At 36.4% G+C, this 23156-nt stretch overlaps 1 protein-coding gene across 1 annotated transcript in view; it reads right to left on the reverse strand.

The window, feature by feature from the left end:
- LOC124161090 (SET and MYND domain-containing protein 4-like) overlaps nucleotides 1–23156 on the reverse strand; it is a 50929-nt gene that overhangs the window by 3994 nt on the left and 23779 nt on the right. Inside the window, exons 8-14 of the mRNA XM_046537283.1 lie at nucleotides 20639–20720; nucleotides 16957–17077; nucleotides 15661–15737; nucleotides 9715–9827; nucleotides 3793–4102; nucleotides 2294–2440; nucleotides 810–963 (exon numbers count right to left, since the gene is read on the reverse strand). Coding sequence (XP_046393239.1) covers nucleotides 810–963; nucleotides 2294–2440; nucleotides 3793–4102; nucleotides 9715–9827; nucleotides 15661–15737; nucleotides 16957–17077; nucleotides 20639–20720 — 1004 coding nt within the window. The remainder of the gene's footprint in view (nucleotides 1–809; nucleotides 964–2293; nucleotides 2441–3792; nucleotides 4103–9714; nucleotides 9828–15660; nucleotides 15738–16956; nucleotides 17078–20638; nucleotides 20721–23156) is intronic.

The raw sequence follows: 23156 nt of genomic DNA on the forward strand, positions 1-23156 counted from the left end.
CTACGGTTGAGGACCTCAAATCCGGAAAGCTTGGGACCAAAGGGTTTCTGGATTTCTGGTTTTTATGGATTCCTGGTCTCCATGGTATATTTTGTTAATTAAGTAATTTATAAATGCATTCAGGCTCTGGTGCTCAGTATTTGAGATCCTTACGTGTCCCAGCCTAGGTTGTTAGCATATGTTCATAGCGTGTGCTAACTTCCTACTCTTCCCAGAACAAGGCTCGGAGGTGGCAAGTCAAAACACTACCCCAAGGAATTTTCAAACCTTCCGAATCTCTGGTTTTCTGGGTTTCTGGATTCCGGATTTGAGATCCTCAACTGTATATAATAGTTACAAAAGCTACATGAAGCACAAAAAATAAAAGGCATGAGTGTAAATAAAACTGGATAATAGATCAACCCTTGGCACTCTTCAAAACCCCCAGGCCGACGGATCGGCCTGCTGGCACTAAGGTTAAACTCCCAAAGTTGGTACAATGGTACACAGTGCAGCACTTTCATAATTGAGTTTTTTGTATTAGCCTTACTGACATTGTAGCAATAAAGTAAAACACTAAATAGCTTAATGCGCCTTCCGAATTAAAAATTAAAATGCCAACAAGCCTACCTCCACCTAATCCAATAAAAAATAAGCATGGCTCGAACCTGGCCGGGAATATAGCCTGATATTTTCAAAATTGCTAGGAAAGTTACACAACATTTGTCACAATGGGAAAGGGAACACGTGCATGAAAAATATATAAATTCGATGATTAAAAAAAAAAGAGTTCATGGTTTCAGTTAACCATTGTGTAACATAAAACTTACTTAAAAACCGTAGAGCGCTCCATTTGCATCAGGGAGAATATGGTCAGTTCTGCAAACTTCTGCAACTGAAATCCATACAGCATGTTGCCAAAATCCAACTTCTCTAGTATGGGAAGAGACTGCATAACACAATCCAGGGCAGACAAATAATCACCTAGAACAGGAAAGCAAGAGTGGGGTATTATATAAGTTTTAACTACTTCATCCTAACAGCTGTAATGTGATATTCTGATGGCAGAAGAACTAAACTAAATTATGCATGATAAAGGATACATCCAAAAGCTTCAAAAATTGGTAAAAAAAACCATTTTAAGGACTATAAACTTACTATATCTTTAGAACTCTTCCAGTATTCTACTACCGATTTTATTCATACTTTCTAATGCTTCAGCCACAGAACAAATGTAAAAACAGGGCCAACATAAAAAATACACATGTTCTTATTATAAAACATTAGCAAATTCATCAAATATGTAATTATTTTGCTACATGTTCTATGCTTGCACAGAGATAATAGGGTGGTTTCCAATTATTTTTTTATTGCCTAAATCGAAAGATTTTTACTCCTGGATTACGTATTTCACGATTTAAGATTTTTAAATGACGATATCTATTTTTCGCGATTAAATGAAAAGTGAAAATTTTCAAGCGCATGAAAACACAACGGCTAAGTATGAATGCCGGGAAAACTCCGTGTGACGTCGTTCTGGTTCCCGCTGTCGCCAGTGAGGTGACCTTGGGGCGAGGCTTTGAGCGCTGATACGATGCAGGATGCTAGCAGGTAGCAGAGTACCATGCTAGCTGGTAGCGCTTGGCTTAAACAAGGATTATTAATACCTTATCAAACGAGGAAAACTTTCTGACCTTAGCCAGTTTTAATAGGTTATTATTAAGACATGTTTCCCTGAGCTCTGTGCCTCATGCATGCATTGGTAACCTCAAACGATGTATAACTCCTATCTACTCGTATAGAAACTAGGTCCCTGTGACGTCATGTGGAGTAGCACCGGATGCGCGCCAATCTGGCCTTTTTCAAATGAGGATAAAATTGACCATTCCCATTCGTCTAAACCGGTATTTCTAAAACCAAATAATTTGTATATTATGAATACACTGATGGTAGGTAACGAATCGCAATCAATACCTTTCGATTTCTTTGATGAAGGAAACTACCCTATTCTTTAACCAGGCAAGTAGTTTTGATATCCAATGATAATACTAGATAATAAAGAAAAGTGATTAGTGGAAGAGAACACAATGATTTGTGGCTACCCACTTGTTCAGTGTAATTGTATGACTTATAACTAAGCAATTACACATACAATAAAATTAAAATGATTTTCAATATTCTATTCTTCAATTGTGAATTCGATTAGTATCCAAAACAATATCTGCCTGACATATCTTGATGCCTCAAGTGACACAACCAGATAACAGATTTGCAGATAAACTCTATCAACTACATTTATTTTTTTAATTCTTACCTTTAACAGCATGCGATTTCCCCAGCATATCTAGAATCTGCACGAATCTCATATGATTTTTATAGAGACATTTTTTGTACACCCTTAAGCACTCTACAAACGAACTTAAAGCAACATCAACCATTTGGCTTTTCAAAGCAACATTCCCTGAAAGGAAAAAAATGCACTTTGGTTAAAATTCAGATAAAAAGCTCATTCCTTTACCAATTTCAAATCCTACATAACATATGAAAGAATTCAGAAAATTTTAAGACTGCTGGAAATCATGAAAACTGGTTATTGGTAAATGTGGATGGGCCATTGATTTCATCAAGCTAAAATTTAAAATGTTTTAATTTCATTACAAAACAAATAGAATCGTCCATACATTGTTTCCACATACAAAATACATCATTAAAAAATAAATAATGTACATATATATACAGCAATGCCTATCTCATTTTTATTTAAAAGAAATGCTGAAGTTAAACTTGAATGAGGATATATGTATGTTTACAGGCGGTCCCCGACTTTCGCACACAATGCATTCCCGATAACTTGTACGAAAGTCAAACCATTAACTTCCATACTAATTAGGGGTTACATTCCAAAAGAGCGATATACATATACGTACTAAAACCTTTTTTTTCACGGATTTTATTTAAATTCACTAAATTTTAATAATATGTTAATAAAATTCCTCAAATCATCTAGCGTTTTAAGTTGACATTCCACTTATTACGTCCACTATAATAAAAAGACATATCAAGAAGTATAACAAAATGTAATTGTTGAACCCGCATTCTGGATGCCTTTTAATTTTTACACCAAAATTAGACATTCGGCAGGTGATATTCGTGATCGCGTATATTTCGCATGTTATTCAAAAAAGACAATAGAAAAACGGAATTCGGGTGATATTTCGTGCAATATCGTTGCTGAAGGTGTACATAAATTAAACATCAATCAAGCGAAAAAACACAATTAGAAAGAACATCTTACTAGTGTTACTGAAAGCTATTTGATGATGTCTAGTCAACTTTTTTTGAAAAATCTCTCCAATGAAGGCTTTCTTCTTCTCTTGATGAAGGAGCCTATAGCAGGCAGTCTCTCTCTCAAATAAATCACCTAGATTAGAGTCGACTACCAATAATCCCCTTCATTGTATACATTCGTATTGTTCGCATATACTGCCATTTGAAACAATTGAATGTTGGGATGCGAAGTAAAAATCGCGGGAATTTAAAAAAAATACAAACCAACATCCGAAAGTCCAAATTTAGCGTACGGAAGTCAAGTAAAAGGTGTAAATTTTGAACGTACGAAAGTGTGAATTGTACGAAAGTCGAGGACCGCCTGTATTCCTCTTTGAATATAAAAGGGATAATGCAATTTTTAAAACGCAAAAATTACAATCACAATCCTCACATTCCCTGATCAATATTCAACTCAAAATTATGGGTATGAACTAAACTAACAAGCTAAACTATAGGAAAGAATCAACAAGAGAAAACACTCACCCTTGGAAAGATGTGTAGCACCTTCACAGATTTTATGCAAGTCTTCACTCTCTTTCCTAAAAGCTTTACAGTTCTGGCACACAAAATAGTTGTCCATAAAACCTATGTCTTGCACTACATTGCTTTTCTGTGGAACTTTACGGATTTTGTACTTGCTCTTCCTCTTTTCTTTCTTGCTGTCTTGGAAACTGGGTTTGATTATCACCGAATCGCCATCCTCACTTTTTATACATGGATTGGAAGAAATCACAGAGTTTTCCATTCGCAGCATTGGTCCCTCACATTCGAGACATCTGTGAGCCTTGAAATACTGGGGAGGAAAATTATTGCTTCATTCATACAACTTAGAACAAAGCCCTTAACCTTATTCATGCATATATAAATATCATTCCTGAAAGAACCATTAGTGACACCTTTCAGACAATGTCACCCCAAATAGTCACTGAAGGTAGGTAGGAAGGTATTTTGAGGAGGCGACCGAAAGCTTAGGCCATTTGACTATTGATTACAGATTAATTTATTATTGTGGGCCATTTTGACCCATGAGATATTTCACAAGAGCACAACAATTCAGTAAAAAGCATATTTGACAGAGGTACAAAGAAAAAAATAAACACGACAGCAAGCCTCATTAAATACAAAAAGAATAAAAAAACAAAGGAGAAAAGAAAATAAAATATAAACTAGGGATGGGTCGAATAGTAGATTTCTCGAATTCGAATATCGAATTCGAATATTAAATCATTGCTTGAATATTCGAATACCTCGAATTTCGAATACCTCGAATTTCGAATACCTCGAATACTAAACGATGAATGTGAAAATGTTTGACTAGGTCGCCTATGCAGCAGGAAACCCAAGACTTTGGCGAGTAATTGTGATTGCCTTTAAAGGATTCAAATAGGAATTTAGCTGATTAATGGAATATTTTAATTTTATGTAAACAATAGGGTAGTTTCCTTCATTAAAGAAAACGAAAGGTATTGATTGTGATTCGTTACCCACCATTAGTGTATTCATAATATACAAATTATTTCGTTCTAGAAATACCGGTTTAGACTAATGGCAATGTTCAATTTTACCTCATTTGAAAAAGGCCAGATTGGCGCCTATGCGATGCCACTCCACGTGACATCACGGGGACCTAGTTTCTACACGAGAGAATCGGAGTTTTACATCGTCTGAGGTTACCAATGCATGCATGAGGCACAGAGCTCAGGGAAACATGTCTTAATAATCACACAGTCTGTTTGATAAGGTATTAATAATCCTTATTTAAGCCAAGCGCTACCAGCTAGCATGGTACTCGGCTACCTGCTAGCATCCTGCGTCGTAATAGCGCTCAGAGGCCTCGCCCCAAGGTCACCTCACTTGCGGCAGCGGGAACCAGAACGACGTCACGCGGAGTTTTTCCCGGCATTCATACTTACCCGTCGCGTTTTCGCGCGCTTAAAAATTTTCACTTTTAATTTAATCGCGAAAAATAAATATCGTCTTATAAAACTCTAAAAGCGTTAAATACGTACTTCAGGAGTATTAATATTTCGATTTAGGCAATAAAAAATAATAGGAAACCACCCTATTTGAGCATTACGCCTCCGTCGTATTTCTTCTTCTTCCCGGTATTTATTTTCCTGCGCAAAATGCTTAAATAAAGTCAGAAATATGTCGTGTTTGGTCTTATTCTTTTTTAAATTACGCGCACATTACTAATATTTCAATCCAATAAAGGTGTAATAACAATTGCCGAAAGTCATTGTTAGACACCTTTCGGGCTAGTAAATGACTCGTGCAGCAGTTGACCTCGAGAAAGGGGGAAATTCGAAGCAGGTAGGTAGAAAAAGGTCAGTGGGTGAGAAAAGGGGGTGGGTGCGAGACAAGTTTTTATTTTTCTCGCGTAACTTGATATTTTTTGAAGCTAAGGTTTTTGTAATACAATCCCTGCGCGAGCTGGGATCTTTTGTTTGATTTCGGAGAAGAGGAAATCGTCAAGAGTGGGTGAGGCGAATGCTGAATGGAGGGGGATAGCAGATCGTGGGAAATGCGCCAATGTCACTATCCCACGGCACTGAGTTCCTCCCTATGGTAGTTTCATCTCCTGGGGAAGATTCAAAATAAGTGCCTGTCATTATTAGCCACAAAGGACACACGGCAAACACCTCCTCTCATTTTATCAAAAGATGGATGCGGGAAAATGGTCAGTGGGGAGAAAGAGGGAAGGGTGAAACACGATTCTATTATTTTCCGGTAACTTGATATTTTTTTCAAAGCTGAGGTCTTCGTAATACGATCCCTGCACGAGCCGGGACCTTTTTTTGTTTTCGGGGAAGAGGAAATCGTCTGAGGGGGTGGGGCGAACGCTGAATGGATGGGGATAGCGGATCGTGGGAAATGCGCCAATGTTGCTATCCCACGGAACTGAGGTTCTCCTGATAGGGGACACTTGGGATTTTCGGATTTTTTTCATCCGATCAATTTCGGTTCCCCACGTCGAACTCTTTTCACCGCTCGAACCCGTGAATTTGATGTATTTCGTCAGCTTGCCTAAAACAGCGCTGCATGCACTAGACGACTAGAGTTCTCATTTTTCCGAGTCAACTACCAACGACGTGCGAGCGACAGTGTATGACGCGAAATTCAAAGTATTCGAGGTATTCGAGACGGTACCTTTGGCATAACTATTCGAGATCTCGAATATCGAATACTTTCTATTATTCGAGGTATTCGAGTATTCGCGGATACTATTCGCACATCTCTAATATAAACCTATACAAGCATATACATTAAATTCCATCTCAATACGGATAATCGGATATTTAGTCACAAAAAATTTCCATGCATTTTAAATACATTGGAAACAATATCACTATTAATTCAGAAGAAAACATTCAGGTCTAACAGAAAATCGTAGCACAAATAGGAAATTATATCATGAATGCAAAATATATTCTTCCCTCATCATATCAGTAATCAATCACGTCAGCATGGCTAGTTACACTGGGAATTGCAATGAACTATCATGAGACAACTTATACACTTTAGTCTTAAATATGTATTGATGGCAAATTTCTTAGTTCTATCGGTAGTGAGTTCCATATTCTGGCAGCTGTTACCATGAATGATTTATTAAGGTGAGATGTTCCATGGTGAGTGATATGAACGTCAATTGTGATTTCTGGTGGGTATTAAATATTTCTTTTCCAAATGAATCTTTTTTACAAATATGGTGGGTTACCAGAAGAAAGTATTTTGAATGTAAGGCAGGTGAGATGATAAAGGCGAACATTTGTTGGTGCAACACGTTGTTTGAATTTCATCCAATTTAGGTGGGCATACGAGCTACTAATCCGATCCCATTTTTTGATGCCAAAAATAAATCGTAATATTCAGTTTATTATCACCTGCAGTTTTTTTCTGTTTTCTTCATCTATAATTGTAAGCAACGAAGAGCAGTAATACGTTTGTGCCATGAGGGAAAGATAGGTTAGGAAGGGTGGAGAAAAATCAAGTATCGGCATTACCCTATTCTTAACAAAGAGTACCGAGGGGACTAAGGCTTAACATCTCACCTGACAGGCAGAGTGCGGTACTTGAATAGCACTCCACAAACCACAAGCAGGGACTAGGAAATTCCTGAAAAATCTTTACAACCACCCAGATTTGAACCCAGGTTCAGAAGAAGGGGAAGCCAAAACTCTACCTACCCCTGATCTTCAGTAGACATTGGAGCAGTTTAGTAGGCAGAATAACTACGTGAGAGTGTGTGAGGATTGGGTGGAAAAAAACAGAATTTGATAATCCATCAGTGCCCAAGTATTTTGTGAGAGAAAAAATGTTCAACATAGCATGGCTAAAAATCAGCATGTGTTAACTACTTTGTCTTTAAGTAACTTAGAATTACTTTGATACATCACAGAACTCCCAAAAGTTATAAATAAAAATTACATGAATGTATCAAAAAACTTTCTGGCTATCTCCTATCAGTAGAGGTCCGTGAATTTCGCGAGACGCGATATCGCGAAATAACGCAAAATAAAACGAAATAACGCGAAATCGGTGAATAAAAACGAAATTTCGCGTTTTGTGTGATTTTAGGTGGATTAGCGAAAAAAATCACATCTAATGAGTCACAATCTATTAAAGGCTAAGCCTTCATTTTTTAACGCTGCTGACGTTCATTTGCTTTATCTCATTACGATTCCAAGGTCAATTGGCTCGTTTAGTCTCGCGCATAACGCACCCGCGTAATATCGCGCACTGTAGTGACTTCTGCGCCAGAATTTGCCGTTAAATTTATCACAGCCTCTCTCTTCGATTCCCATGTATCAATCTTGAAATATTTGGAATGAGGCGCTTTCTCACCTGAAGAATTAGATATTATGAATTTAAAATGTGCGGAAGAAATTTAACGCGGCCGCGGAAGACCGGAAATACAAGCTCACGCGCCCGGTACGCGTCAATGCCGAGCAGTAATTCCGGTGACTCACGGCGACGCATTAGACAGCGTTATTGGATAACTTGTTGCAGGAAAACCTTGAGTGTGGGTCTAATGTAACAATTTCGTTGACTTAAACACGGCTGCTGGCTAGGATCGGGCCGCCGTTCGCTGCACGGCCCACAGCGTAGCAGAGAGCTGTCTCGTCTGAAAGCGGCCTGAATTTCACGGCGTCATGACGTGAACGGCGACCGGCGAAAAGTCGTTTCGTCAGAAAGCGGCCTCAATGTAGCACTGCCTGTATTTTACGCCGTAGACGGCGTACCGCCGGGCCGGATTGAAATGGGCGCCGTGGTGACCACGGCGGCCGTCAACGCCGCCATGCCGTCAACTGCGCGATTTGATTCGTTTAAAGACACGTATGGTTATTTGAAAGCACGAAGCAGGAGAGGAAAGGAAGGAAGGAACAGAAAGGATAGGAGGAGAGGGGGTTCTCCTTATTGGCAGACGGACCGTCGGATATTCGGCTCTCCACTGAGCTACAATGCAAAAAAAAAATCATTTTAACACTGGCCAAATCTAATATCTGTTTTTTCATGTGAGAAAGCTTCTCATTCTAGATGTTTTGTTAAAGCACATCAGTAGGAATACACATAAACCTGCGAATGAAAGGGGACCCGCTAAATGACAGCTATCATTTGAACACAGTCACTTAGTCAAAGAAAACAAAGGAGCGTTGCTGCTACTATAGAAATTTTTAAAGGCTTTATTTAGTTACTTAACTTGACAATCCAAAATTTCTTGAATGGCTCTTATACACACACATAAGTACACACAAATGAGGTAGTGGGAATATGCCGTTTGCCGATCGTATTCACCAAGACTAAATACTTGAACCATTCACATACCTTGAACGAATATAAGTAGAACCATTTCTTTCATTTAGTTTTATCAGAAATTTTGTACAATCGAAATTGTGTTAAATGTTATGTAAAATGCTTAATAAAAGTATAAGTATTCATGAAATGTGAACCATAAAATAATAAAATGCCTATAAACGTGGGAAAATTGTAGCATTATAATAACACCGCCAAGATTTTCTATAACACCGAAATCACATGATTTTAAAACGAACTTTAGCAAAAAATAAAACCACTTTCACGGACCTCTACCTATCAGACAAAATGTTGAAATTTCAGTCAAAGTCAGAGTTGGTCAAACAATTCCGTAATTTAAAATTAAAATAACTAGGTATTTCACACCCTTACATCAATAGCCCAATACTCCAACATAGCACCATGCTCCCCTAGATACATCACAAAACCTCATTTCTTTAATATTAATCATCAATATGGATTCCAAAGGTTTAGAGCTACATAATTCACATATCAGAATGCTTAATTCAATATAGAACACAATTCAAACGAAAGGTATATAGCAACCATTCAGCCTACACCAAAAGACAACGTATTCCAGGAATTCCTCACCTTTTCTGGGAATAATGCAGGATTGGAGCAAGCCACACAAGCACAGTCGAAGTAGAAATTTTTCTTCAGAAACCTAGCTCGTGCTGTAAGTTCCTTCTCCCGGAAGTCATGACCTGCAGAACAACAGAGAAAAGCAATTTTTCAGTAGATTACACAGTATTATTTAATGACTATTATCAATAAAACACCATATGCCTCCAAAAGCATTCCTACTCTCAATGGGGTTGTTCACTCCAACCCGAAATCATGATTCATTTAAAGACTTCCGTAGAAGGAAGGGATAGATAGGTTATGATGTAAAAAATCTTCTTCATTCATCCATTCTCTCAAAAGTCCACAATGAAAGTTACGGCCAACTCTTCATGAGTTAGTGACATCATTAGAGTTCTGGTTCATTTACTAGTTCAGGGAAGAACTTTTCATTTAGGGAAGGAATTGCTAACAAGGGTGTAAACAACAGCGAACCTCACCAGTCCCATTCATAAAGCCAAGGAGTACTGGAGAAGCAGCAAGCCACTTGGGATGAGCTTGTGATAATACATATTATCTTATCTGCGAAACTATTAAAGCCACTGAATTTTCAACTGCTTGCGTTGTTTGTAAGGATAGGCATCATTTTAAGGGTACAGCAAATGTAAACAGTTTCAGATAGGAAGGGAAAAGTCATGTCTTATTCTTGTTTATATTATTTTTGAGAGAATCAGAGTGAGCTATTTGTAGAAGAAGCCTCAAGTAGAGTATTCAAGAGCAGAGGAAGGCTTAAATGTAAAAATATCTTAAATGCAATTACATACAATATTTTAACATTCAGTCCTTAGAGATGCTATTATGTAGAAAGCAATCCTAATTCCATGAAAATTGAATTTTATTAGTAGCTACAGTAAAACCTCTTTACATCGTAATGGAGGGGACCAAAATTTGGGCAATTTGATGTATGGAGGTTCACTATAGAGAGGTTTTTGTGGTAGGCACCATTTTTTCATATCCTTGGGAAATGAAAGGTGCTACTGTCTTTTAAGCCAATATATTAATATATTTAAATATATAGGTATGCATAACTGAACATATATTTACAATTTAATGATTACACAAAGGTATAAGTAAATTGTTGAAGAGGCCTTTTTAGAAAATAAATTAGTTAATGGGTTTGCTTAACATTTTTTTCTAACTCTCTCGAAATAATGTTTTCAATTCCACGAGCACTTCTTAATGTCATTTTCACTGTAAATAAATCACTAGCTGTTTTCGTTAATGCCTTTTTACTTAAGAAATAATTCCCTGGTCTAAGGGTTGTAATTTACTAATAGTGTTCGGAGGAAAGAACAATAGTTTTATATTTCTAAACATAATTTCTTCATCCTCGTATTTAACTGCCTGAGTTTTTTTTTATTTGTGCAGCCTAGCCAGTTTCTTCTGTTTTTCCTCGGTTGTTTAAAATAGATGTGAGGGTGAATGATGGTATTCCAAAGGTCACTGCCTTCTGCCTGTCCTCGTAGGTGACTAGGAAAATTGCTAATTATGTGGCAATGTCAAGCAGTCGCCTTCTTTTATTTCTTGAATCCATTATCATCCTATGATTAATTAAGTAATTTTCATATTTTTTCATATTTTATGGCAATTAATTGAAAATACTCCTTATTATATCTTTTAGAATTTATTTATCATTCTTATAACATGTGACTTGTTAAAGATTATAAAAAAATAAATAAACACGTGACTACGGCAAAAAATAGACAAAAAATTGAGCGTAATTTTGAAAATTTTGTTGAATTCCCTCTCTCCAAAATACAATGCACGTAGCGTTCTGAAGAAAAACTCTGTCTAGGGCACACAGAAACGCTTGGTCTGCGAAAGGACGTGATTTCCAGGTGAGAATGCTGGGCGAACTACTTCAGAATGCGGCGGCGACGGTAAAAAATTTCAATGCCCTACCGCGTATCAGCTAATTAGCTGCCTCCTTCACCTAACACTGCCGCGCATGGATTGATGTTCGTTCAGTATTGCTAGAAATTGACGTCCCGGACTCCCGATGGAATAGTCAGATTTCGCGGCATAAATACGCAGGTAAGACATATGACTGTCGCTAAGCGCAATAAATTTTAAACTACGATCGTTCACGAAAGCATCAAAAAAATTACCAAGGCGGTAGCAAGAAAGTGCTACACCGGGAAATATGGGAATAAAATAATTGCGAAACTGTATTTGATTTATTTCAAGTCGCGGAAAATTCTTGAAATATTTTAATTTTAGAAGCGGAAGTAGCAATACGGTCGAGTAATTCTGTCTCCATGGATGGGAGTGAAGTTAGTTGAAATATTTCCGTCAGCAAGTGATTATAGGCTGCGCTGGTCGCCTCTTTTATTAACTGAACATAGTATGTAGGCACTTACAAGAAAATAAAGCCATCAGTAAAAGAAAGCGAGTGCTATCGCGCGATTTTGACCATGATTCAAGAGAAAACGATGTGTTCCGTCTTCATTTACCGTCACTTAATATTATTAGGATAGTTGGATGCCCTAACTAATGGTTAACGTGAACATTATTAAAGGTGTATAAGAAAAAAATAAGCGTGAAACATACATCGCTGAAAATGTCATTCCATGTAGGTAATCGCAGCTGCATTAATGGTCTCTAGTTATCTCGGTACGATTTGCGGAGGTAGTTAGGCCGTCTCGGGGCTGTCTTGTTGGTACGATATACGGAGGTTTTACGAGATAAAGAGGTTCACTATATAGAGGTTTGCCTATACATTTACATGTAAATCTGACGGGACCAGAGGGTTGGTACGAAGTATGGAGGTTTACGATGTAAAGAGGTTCACTACATAGAGGTTTTACTGTAATTTACTGTAATAGTACTCCCGTGGAAAATGCAAAGATACCAGTAATTCTATAAATAAATTGTTCCTTTGCATACAACTTAGACAAACCTAACGATACTCAGTAGAAAAGAGTTTAACACAACGAAAAGCCTAAAAATGAAAAATAATATTAAGAAAAATATTTTTTTGATATAAAATACTGATATGAAATTTGAATTTCATGGAAAAATAGTAATTCTACAGAGTTCAAGCAGTTCCTTTGTTGTATCAATGCTTTGCTCTAATTTAGTTTGACGAGTAAAGTCACTTCTTATATCTCATCTTCCTCACTCCCTTCAATTCCAATGATGCTTTATTATTAAAGTATTCTACCGATTAAGGTAGGTTTGCATGGAGTACTAAAGAAGTGATCTGGGAGCCTTCCTTTCCTTCCATTACCGCCTTCTTCAATTCACTATAAGGCCTACTCCCCTTCAATTTATCCAAAAATCCTACTCTTTTCCTTCCCCTCCCTCGTTTCCCTAACATTCTACCCTCTAACACCTTTTTCAACATTCCCTCCCCGCTGAGTACTCCCTCCATCCATACCTTCTGTCTCCTCCGTATCTCATCCAAAAGCTGCCTCTCCTCACCCACCATATCCAGCACTTCGTCGTTCCTTTTCCTCTCCGTCTATTTTACCCTCTCCATTCTTCTCCATACCCACATCTCGAATGCCTCCAATCTTCTCTCATCTTCTTTCCTCAGTGTCCATGTTTCGGCACCATAGAGAGCTACACTCCAAATCAAACTCTTCACTAACCTTTTCTTTAAACTCTTACACAACGATCCTCTAAGAAGCTCCTTCCTGTTCATGAACGCCTCCTTTGCTAGTGCAATTCGCTTCCTGATGTCTTTGCTACTGTGTCCGTTTTCCTCTAATGTGCTGCCCAAATAGTTAAACTGCTCTACCTGTTCAAGTTTTTCCCCACCTACTTTGATCTTGAGTCTCACATTCCTCGCTCGCGATACTTTACAGAACCGCATTACCTTAGTCTTCTTGTGATTAATCCTCATCCCATACTCCTCGCACCGCTCATATAACGCATCCACTAGAGCCTGTAATCCCCTCGCTGATTGGCTAATCAGCGCCTGATCATCCGCGAACCTTACCGATTTTAACATCATTCCTCCCACTTTCACTCCAGCAATGATGCTTTAGATGCTGATAAAAAATTCACCACCAGAAGGCAGTAATCTTACCAAATAGTCATCATTGATTTTCTCCATCATATCCCAGCCAATATAATTGACGAGTTTGCGCTGAATTATTTTCAAATGCGTGTAAGTAAATCCTAATAGGTGATTACTAGCTGTTCACATGAATATCAAATATTGGACCATTAAAATCACAGCCACATATCCTCATTATTACATCAAACAGTTACTTTAACCATCAGGTGTTCTTGAGCAAGCAAAACTTAAAACATTCAAAAAACTTCCAAACAAATTATTCAAATTATAGATGGGTCGGTTTCGGTACCCAGTTCTCCGTACTGCCGGTTCTTGACTGTGGCAACCATTTGGTCCGTCGATGTGCCATCTACAGCGTGAAATACAGACAATAATACATTGAGTCCGCTTTCATACGAATCGCCTTTTCATCGGTAGCCATTCACGTAAAATTCAGGCAGCTCTCAGATGAGACGACTGGAGACGAATCTCTGCAATGTCGTGTGCCCAGCCGTGAACGGTGGCCGGTGGAAAATAGTTTTGTCTGAACGTGGCCTTACAATTGAATCATGTACATATACAGTAATTCTTTGACATACGAGCAAGATGCGTTCCAAGAGCTTGTTCGTAAGTTGAAAAACCTATGCAAGGCATCTAAAGGTGTGATTATCATGCAGAAGGCAACACTGCATTAACTCACTACTGTTTTCAATAAATGCCTGATCATGGCAATATTTCTGTCAAAAAAAGAATAGATTTGACCCAAATAGGGTAAATATGTTAAATCAAAACCTGGAGAAAAAACCAGTGGCTACCTGATGTAATGTGACGTATTGGCCAATCATGCATTATTTCACAACGTATTATTTAAACTTTTTTGCTTGGCAAATAAAATTATGGAGATGATCTTAAGTTTTTTTTTTACAGAGCTTTCCTGCTAATTTACATCTTTAGTGAAATTATTTTCATTCAATTCTTGTGGTTGTTCATTTACATTTCCCAATATGTAATTCAGATAATAAGAGTTCATCCTTGTAACTGAGTATCGAGAACCGAAAAAATTTAAGAACCGACTCATCCTTAACCCTTTCGCGCCGGACCTTGGTTTAGGGAAATTCTTCCTCAATACAAGTCTCTTGAAAGTTTTCTTTACTCCCTTGTACAAAGCGTTTTCGTGTCAACTGAAGGCAGTGGTTCCCTCCCTAACCATTTTTGGACCCAACTCAGAGGGCGCCGATCCCTTTCCTCGGCCTCTGTCCCAGACCCTAGAAGGATTAAAAGCCCCTTCCTAGCATGAGTTCGCGGTCAACTGGCTAAAATGTTAATGCAAAATATATGAAAATATTTGTTGCTCGCACTGATTTTTTTACATTCAAAATGAATTTTGTGTTTTTTTCTGAGCGTGCAGAAATTTTAAATGAAGTTCTAACGTTGATTTAGATGGATTTAATGTATTTACTAGTTGTTCTATAACTCCGTTGAGATTAACGTTAGAATTTTGTTTGAAATTTCCATGTGGTCAGCAAAAAAAGATTAATTCATTTCTAGCATTGAATTTCAAAAGTAAGCAACAAACATTTTTTTGGAAAACACACTGCAAATAACAGTAGTTGACCGCGTGAAGAGGATAGGAAAGGGTCGACCTGAGCGGCCGAAGATGGGACTGGGCTCGCGCTAAGGCGGATCGTGAGGGGCGACCGCGTCCGTGGGTCTATTGTGTCCGCGACGGTCACTTTTTTCGACCTGTGCCGCACAGGCGCGGCATTCGTTGGTTAGGGTAATAACATTCAGGACGCACTGGTGTGGCATTTGTTGTTTAAGGAAGAAAATCCTCGCTGCACAGGTGAGGAATTCGGTGCGAAAGGGTTAATTCAAATAATTGACTGTTAGCAAAAAAATCTGTGATTACTCACCCAGATAAGATACAAGCACTTCTTCTCCAGGAGGTATTTCACGTGTTGCTTTAACTATCACATAGTTCTTGTACCAACTGAAATTGAAAAGATGGGAAGTATTATTGATTCATTAGAATGCAATGCAATGCAATATAGGTGATCATGAAGGCACGTGCCCTCCCCCCATAAACTTAAAAAATAAACAAGATTCTTATGCGGTAATTATCACATTCGTTTTATTTTTTGTATTACGGAGCCTCAATCATTTAATTTTATATTAACGACTTTCATATTAAAATGAGAATATTTTGATTAGTAATTGCTGCATGCTGTTTTTAATCTCAAACATGAGAAGACCGTTTGCCTATCAGTCCCATGTCCCCTCTTCCCCCTCCCCAGAAAAAATCCTGGATCTGCCATTGAATGCAGGTTTTCATTAAGAATAAGAAAAACAATAGATTACCTAAAAGGTAAAAATATATTTGGAGCTACCCATCCCACTCAGCTTCAACTGCAAGGGCTCATGAAACGGGGCACCCCAATGGTTGTAGGTTCACATTCCAGATGATCTACTTCATTGGCCAGTTTATATATCACTGCTGAGAGGCTTATTAAACCAGAATGAACTGCTGCATCAATTTGGAAAATATTATTTCTTTGAGCTAACCCCCACCTTTTTCCCTTCTGGTCCTGAGAACTCTAAAACTTGATTACATCTCAAAAAAATGTATTTGGTACCCTTGTCAACAAGTTGACTGCTATGTATACAGTCAGATGAAACTCCCCGGCCAAGGCAATTAAATGATCTATTATTTTTTGAAAAGATTCTCACACAACTTTGATGATATATTTTACTGTTCGCAGATTCTGTACCTACTGGCAGGGATGCTGACTTACAAAAAATTTGGGGAGGCCCAAACCGGGGATCTTGCCCCAGGAAATTTTATAAGTAGTAAGTTTTACGTTTTTTAAGCATTTTAGAAGAGTCATATGATCAACATTAGAACCCTGATAACTCTAATCTCGATATCTGGACACTCCATGGAAAATCGGCAAGCCAGACACATTTTTTCCTCACACCCATAATGAATTTTTGAGGGGGCTCGGGCCTCCTCAGGCCCCATGGAGTCAGTGCCACTACCTACTGGCCTCGAAAGCTCTGTTACCAAAACTACTTGACTCGACATTCATAATAGTACTCTTAGTACTCAACTCGACTCAAATTTTTGAGTAGTTGAACATCCCTATATAAAATGTATGGATGTTTCAAATATGCATGCACTAATAAGAATCAAGGATTCGATAAAAACTTACCTGCACTTAGCATTGGGATAACAAGAATGATTAATTGCACTAGCAGACAGATATATGGCACGAGATATAGGAATATTCCATCCTAATGCTGAAAAACTATGCTCTTCTGGATTGCTCTGACCTGAAAACAAGAGACATGGAAATATCAGGCATTTTTCTTGGAGGAATACAAGAAAAACAAGACCTTTACAAAGACTACTTTTATCATGAATAGCTGTACATTATTGCCATGCAAATGATACCTGTCCATAAGGGTGACATCAATTGTGAACTGATACATGAAAGAAGGCTGCCACAATGATTGCAGTCTCAATAATTGAATGCGTAGAATGCAGGGAATAAATATGTAGTTCAAACAATCTTTCATCCTCAATTCTCCTTCACTAATACATATCTTCATACAAATAATTTTATCAGAGTTATCAAGTAATGCCATAGTATCTTAATATTTTACTTCATTATTTTCTTATAATGCTGACAGATAACATATCACACAGACATAAAAAATCTGATAAGTGTTTGTACTACAATAACTAGGTTGAAACTCTTAGCATCGAAAGAACTTCATAAATCTGAGTACATTTTGAATGAAAAAATGAACCTCCTGCTGATATGAAATGACATAATTTACTCTTAAGTGTGTTTGGCAAGAAATATTTTTGACATATGTTTGGTTCTACTTAAATAATTCATTGATATTAAACTTATTAATCACCTTCCAATACTACCTCACCGTAGAGAAAAAATAAAAATAAATGCTTTCACCAGAGAGAAAGCTAGCCTCAAGTCAAAGTAGCTTTAACGTATATCATCCTCCAACATCTCCACATACCTAATGAATACTTCACTTATGAACCAACTAGATAATTTCATTCCTAAAATTTTTCATCAAATATAAATCCATCTCTTCTTACAATTGACTGATCATAATAGCTTCACAACAAAATCCCTTAACGTTGCAAATGGTCTTCAACAACTGTTATTCCAAAATAGGTTTTGACAACTTAAGTCCATTGAATGTTAATGAATGAATTAAAAGGGTAACTTCATAACTCTCCATGAAAAATATCCCATTGTTTATTTCAGCTTAAACCACTTTGCAATTCATTACTGATCAGAATTATCTAAGATTAAAGGCATGGGCAGGTTACACATAAATTTCCATTGACTTTCTGCTGCAAGATGATGTCAAGTTATGCTGAGGTTGAAAGCCATAACGGTCATTATACCAGTTCACCAGTCTTTTAAAAAGATTGGTGAACAATTGGTGAATTGGTGAACCATTCATACTTCATAATAAAAGCTCAGAGGATAATAAAAAAATATGCATTTAAAACCCACAAAATTCCATACATTTACTTACTCATTTTATGGCAATCAAACATTTATGACGTGAGGCTGATTCACCATACGACAGGCACCCTTGAAAATCACCGAGGCCATGACTTATACAGTCATACCCCCTTAAATTCTTAAACACATAAAAAATTATTCCTTCAATATTTTATGGGCACAGGACAATACTGGCTCCTTATATGATTCTTGAACATAGTCCACAGTTGCAATTTCTACATAGCTTCAGATATGCCCAAGTTGACTCTGCAAACTTCGAACAACTTTCTAAATATACACTAGGAAAATTCCCTGGTTTCTTCAAGGTAACAAAATATCATTCTCCTATCCCCGTATACATCTCAGTACCCAATGAAGAGTAAAAAGGACAACAATCTTACCTCTGAACTGTGAACCAAATATGTACAAGAAATTTTTATCCAAGACTATAAACATTTTTGAGGAGAATGCATCAGAAATTTCTAAAAATATATTTACAGCCAAAAAACTTCTATCATTTGATGTCAAAAGATAACAGCATACATGCTAAAAACACAACTAAAAGAAATTCAAGTTCCTAAAAATTTGGACGCAAGCAATGCCATATAACATAGGAAATGGAAATAGCAACCTTAATGTAACATCACCGAGGTAGACTGAAGAATGCAATGACTAGGCTGAACAGCCATTAAGTATCAATATTAATGACGGCATTAATGATTATTTATCAAATGAAATAAAATATGATTTCAGAAAAGTACTAAGGCCAAGAATCACTCCATCTATAACAATGCAATTAAGGAAGCAACCATGGTATATTCAAGGAAATTATGATCACATGCAATCCAAGCATTGCAAAGCCAAAAGATTATTTAAAAATATTAATTCAACTAGTTCAGTCGAGAGTCACTGTGCCAAATGACAACCGACTGCTCATGCAAACATTTATTACAAAATTCATTACAACTAAAGCTATCCAAAATAAGAAACAATAAGGAAAATAGTAAAAAACAAAATATAAACAAAAAAGTTTGGGGAAGGATAGAATGGGTAGGCACAAGCATATAGGATTTGAAATAAAAGATGAAAATTTAAACACATATAACAGAAGTACTGCCATGACAAAATCAACCGAACATGTAGTACATGTATCAACAAGTATGTAATTGGACATTATGATAATTTTATCGCAAAGTTCTTGAAAAAATGAAACTTATCACTAACAGAGAACAAATCAACCCGTTTTGCATCTCTGAGGGCCCAAAAAGCTTAACAAACAAAGTTTACCGCAACATTTGTCTAAGTCCACCTATTAACAACACCTAGATGTAAAATAAATATGTATGTCCTTGATCTTTCCTTCGATATCTCTAAATATATCTTTTCTCAAAATAAATCTTTTTATCACAAAATGATGGAAGCCCACTAGATAAGGTCTAATACCACTAAACTTAAGAGAGGAGGTACGGAGAATGGAAACCCAACATCAGCATCTTCTACTTTTAAAATGGATTGAAATTTCATCAGCCATCTAAAAAAACCTATATTAATACATATCCTGATTACACTAACAAGATATCACAGCATTCCCTCAGACTGGAATGCTGACACTCTAAACACGTCTGTACTCCAAAACCAATGTATACATTTTTTTTAAGTGACATTCAAACAATACTCCTATCCATTTCTTAGAAGTGACTATTCATCAATACTCTGCATTCACAATATTTAAATGTGTCCAAAACATACCCTCTTGCTTGACTAAATTACAATAAAGGTAAAAGAATGGATTAAATTTCAATTGATAGTCCTCCTTCACCACTGACACCATTTTCACCTAAATTTAAGATAAACCCACAGTTGGAGGTGACTTGATGTAGAAAATGGAGAACAAGAACCCCAAAATTTATTCTACAATACTTCCCACTTTGTACCACACTTATCATCATACCAGCCTACCAAACTTATCACTGACCACCTCTCAATTTCAAGATTTAAGTTACTAGACCACACAGCAACATTACTTTTTACCACAAGAGTAATAATTTTTATAGATGTTTATGAATCAAGAAAATAATAATTGACCGTGGAAAAAAAACCTACAAAAACCGAAATTAAATATGCAACAAAGCAAAGTAAAACGCAAAACAAAGACCAAATTACCCAATAAGCAAAACAACTAAATATGAAGCATGCTCACCCAAGGGAGGACACAATCCCTGCTTGACCTTACATACATTCCGGGCTCAACCAAAGACTTGACAACACGGCATTCAAAATTCACTCAGAACAAATGACAATTAGGAGAATGAAGACTGTTTTGGCAGTATATAACTTTGCGCTCACTTACCATGAGCTACTCCCCATCCAACTGAAGATAATAGGCAAGGGTTGGACCACAGATCTTGCACTGTCATGGCGTTAACGACCACCTAGACATTTGTCAGTTTTGATGTTGTTTCGATGGGACAAAAATTGATTTCAGAAATATAAGAATTACACATAGTAAGATGAAGGAGAGGAGTAAGGTTACAGGTAGGATGACAAGGCATTATAGGAATACAGAACAGGAGTTTTAGACTATTAGATTAGGACACTCTTCGAAAATGATTAACATATAACACTCTAAGTCATTTAAAATTTTATTTGACTTGAATGATTTAATCAAGAAGTAGGCACAAAATTATGTGCAAATGCTATTTGTTAAGCAATTATTTTGAGGCTAAAATTTAAAATGTTAATGCACTTTAGTTCAGCTGGGATACAAATATGAATGAGCAATGGTCAATTTTATTTTTGCATGACCTTATTAGATACAACATGCTTTGTTACAGTTTTCAGGCTTGACAGGGAGATGAAGTTGTAATTAATTTTTTTATTACATTACCATAATAAGACACTAAAGAATTTGAATAACATTATACAACACTAACTGCCAGGACAAAAACATGAATACAAAATGAAAGGAACCAAACACCTCTTAAGTTATACTAATGTATTAAGTAGGAAATGTTTGTGTCAAAACCAATAATAGGCATTTAATATGCACTTAAATTAACTCAAAGTTAAAACTTCATAAAAAAGGAAGAAAATTAAATTCATATTTCCTCGCCACACCCCTGCATTTTCATAGTCTTACTAAGGCTTCATGAATTCTACCTTGAATTAGATTCAAAGAACTTCAAAATGAATAACCAACCAAATGATGCAGTAATAATTGTTAAAGTTAGATTTAGCATTTAATCAAAGTAGTGTATTTTTATTATCCTGAAATTATTACATATCAGGTATCCCAAGGTCTAAGAAAAAACTTCTGCGTATCCAAGAAGTAGAATACTCTCATGTTTAATCATTTTTCTCTTATTTTCATGCACCTGTGAATTTTAATCATGCATCCCATTTACCATGTACTAGTGATTTAACTATATTTTATCCTGAAGTTACCAAAAAACATTCATGTAATACCATAAATAATGTTAGGAACACGTTTTGCTGAGGAATTATTGGCAGGATTAAATACCAGAGTTATTCTATATCAGTACTTTCCATGTTCCCACTAAAAACCCCATTTTGTTATTAATAAGTTTCTCATTTTAGCATTAGAATCACAAATAACTGGCATCTTCCATTTGGTATGTCATTACCCAAGATGAGGAACACAATGTCGACTCAGTGGTATAAAAAAAGACAATAATGTCATTCCTTAAGGCCTACTTATAAAGAAGATGATATGAAAAGTTGTTTCAGGTATCATTTGGTAAAACTAGAAAATATTAACTACGTCAAAATTTTATTTTCACAATATAAAACAAGTGATAATAAACTTAATCGTCCTGCCCTGTAGACCGATAATTATGAGGTTCTCACGTAAAATGGAAGCTAAAATCTTATCTAAGGCATACAATCCTATATCTTTGGCATGTAAAGAAAAATTTTCTAACAGAAACTGTGATTATAATCATTTAATTAGCAATTACACAACTAATAATTGGCACATACATAGAATTCCCTCCAACATACATATATCAGATGCACGAGAAAAATTTGCTACAACCGATCCTCACGAGGGAAATACATTTTGAATAATTGTGGGAGAGGATAAGCAAGCCTATTTTTTAAATCAGAGTTTTCAGTACATGAAGTCAAAACAAAAACATGAAATATTGTCAATGATCCCACATGAAATCATTCAATCTGACAATTATCTAACAATTCTTTCGTAACGAAATGGAAATCCTCAACTCCAATGTAGTTCAACCTCTGACCACCCCAAAAATACCTTTGAAAATAGTAATACCAAATAAATCCAACCTTTGTGAAATAAAATGTGGAGGGATTTCCTGGTATTTACCTTTCATATATTATCAGAACTATGGCATTTACACTATAGTTCAGCTGCTAAGTTTAACAAGAATATGCAGTTCCAAAGCAGTGACCTTCCTAACTAGATATTCCACCATGTTTCTTATCCCAATTTTTTGACAAATTAATGATAAATTAAATTAAAATGTTAATTTTGAAAAAGCTGAGCAGAAATTAATGGAAAAGTTTTTCAGTGCTGATTGTAAATATGTGCTGATCAAGCACTTGTATAGATAGAATCAAAATAGTTAAGAAAACATTAGAGAAGCAAATTATGCATTGCCAAAAAATTTTTACAGTGACAGTTATTACTGGTGCAGGAAATGATGACATTACTTGAGATAATTAAGAGCAAAAATAATGAGCTATAAAAATGTTATTTCATCCAATATTACACCTAGCAAATAATTGACAATAAGTGTAATCAAATGACAGCTTCCTCTCAGATGAGTACATACGTTTCTCAAAATTCTAAATTGATAAGTATCTGAATCTACATTCAGACT

Source organism: Ischnura elegans, chromosome 6 (assembly GCF_921293095.1).
Source record: "Ischnura elegans chromosome 6, ioIscEleg1.1, whole genome shotgun sequence".
Taxonomy (NCBI): domain Eukaryota; kingdom Metazoa; phylum Arthropoda; class Insecta; order Odonata; family Coenagrionidae; genus Ischnura; species Ischnura elegans.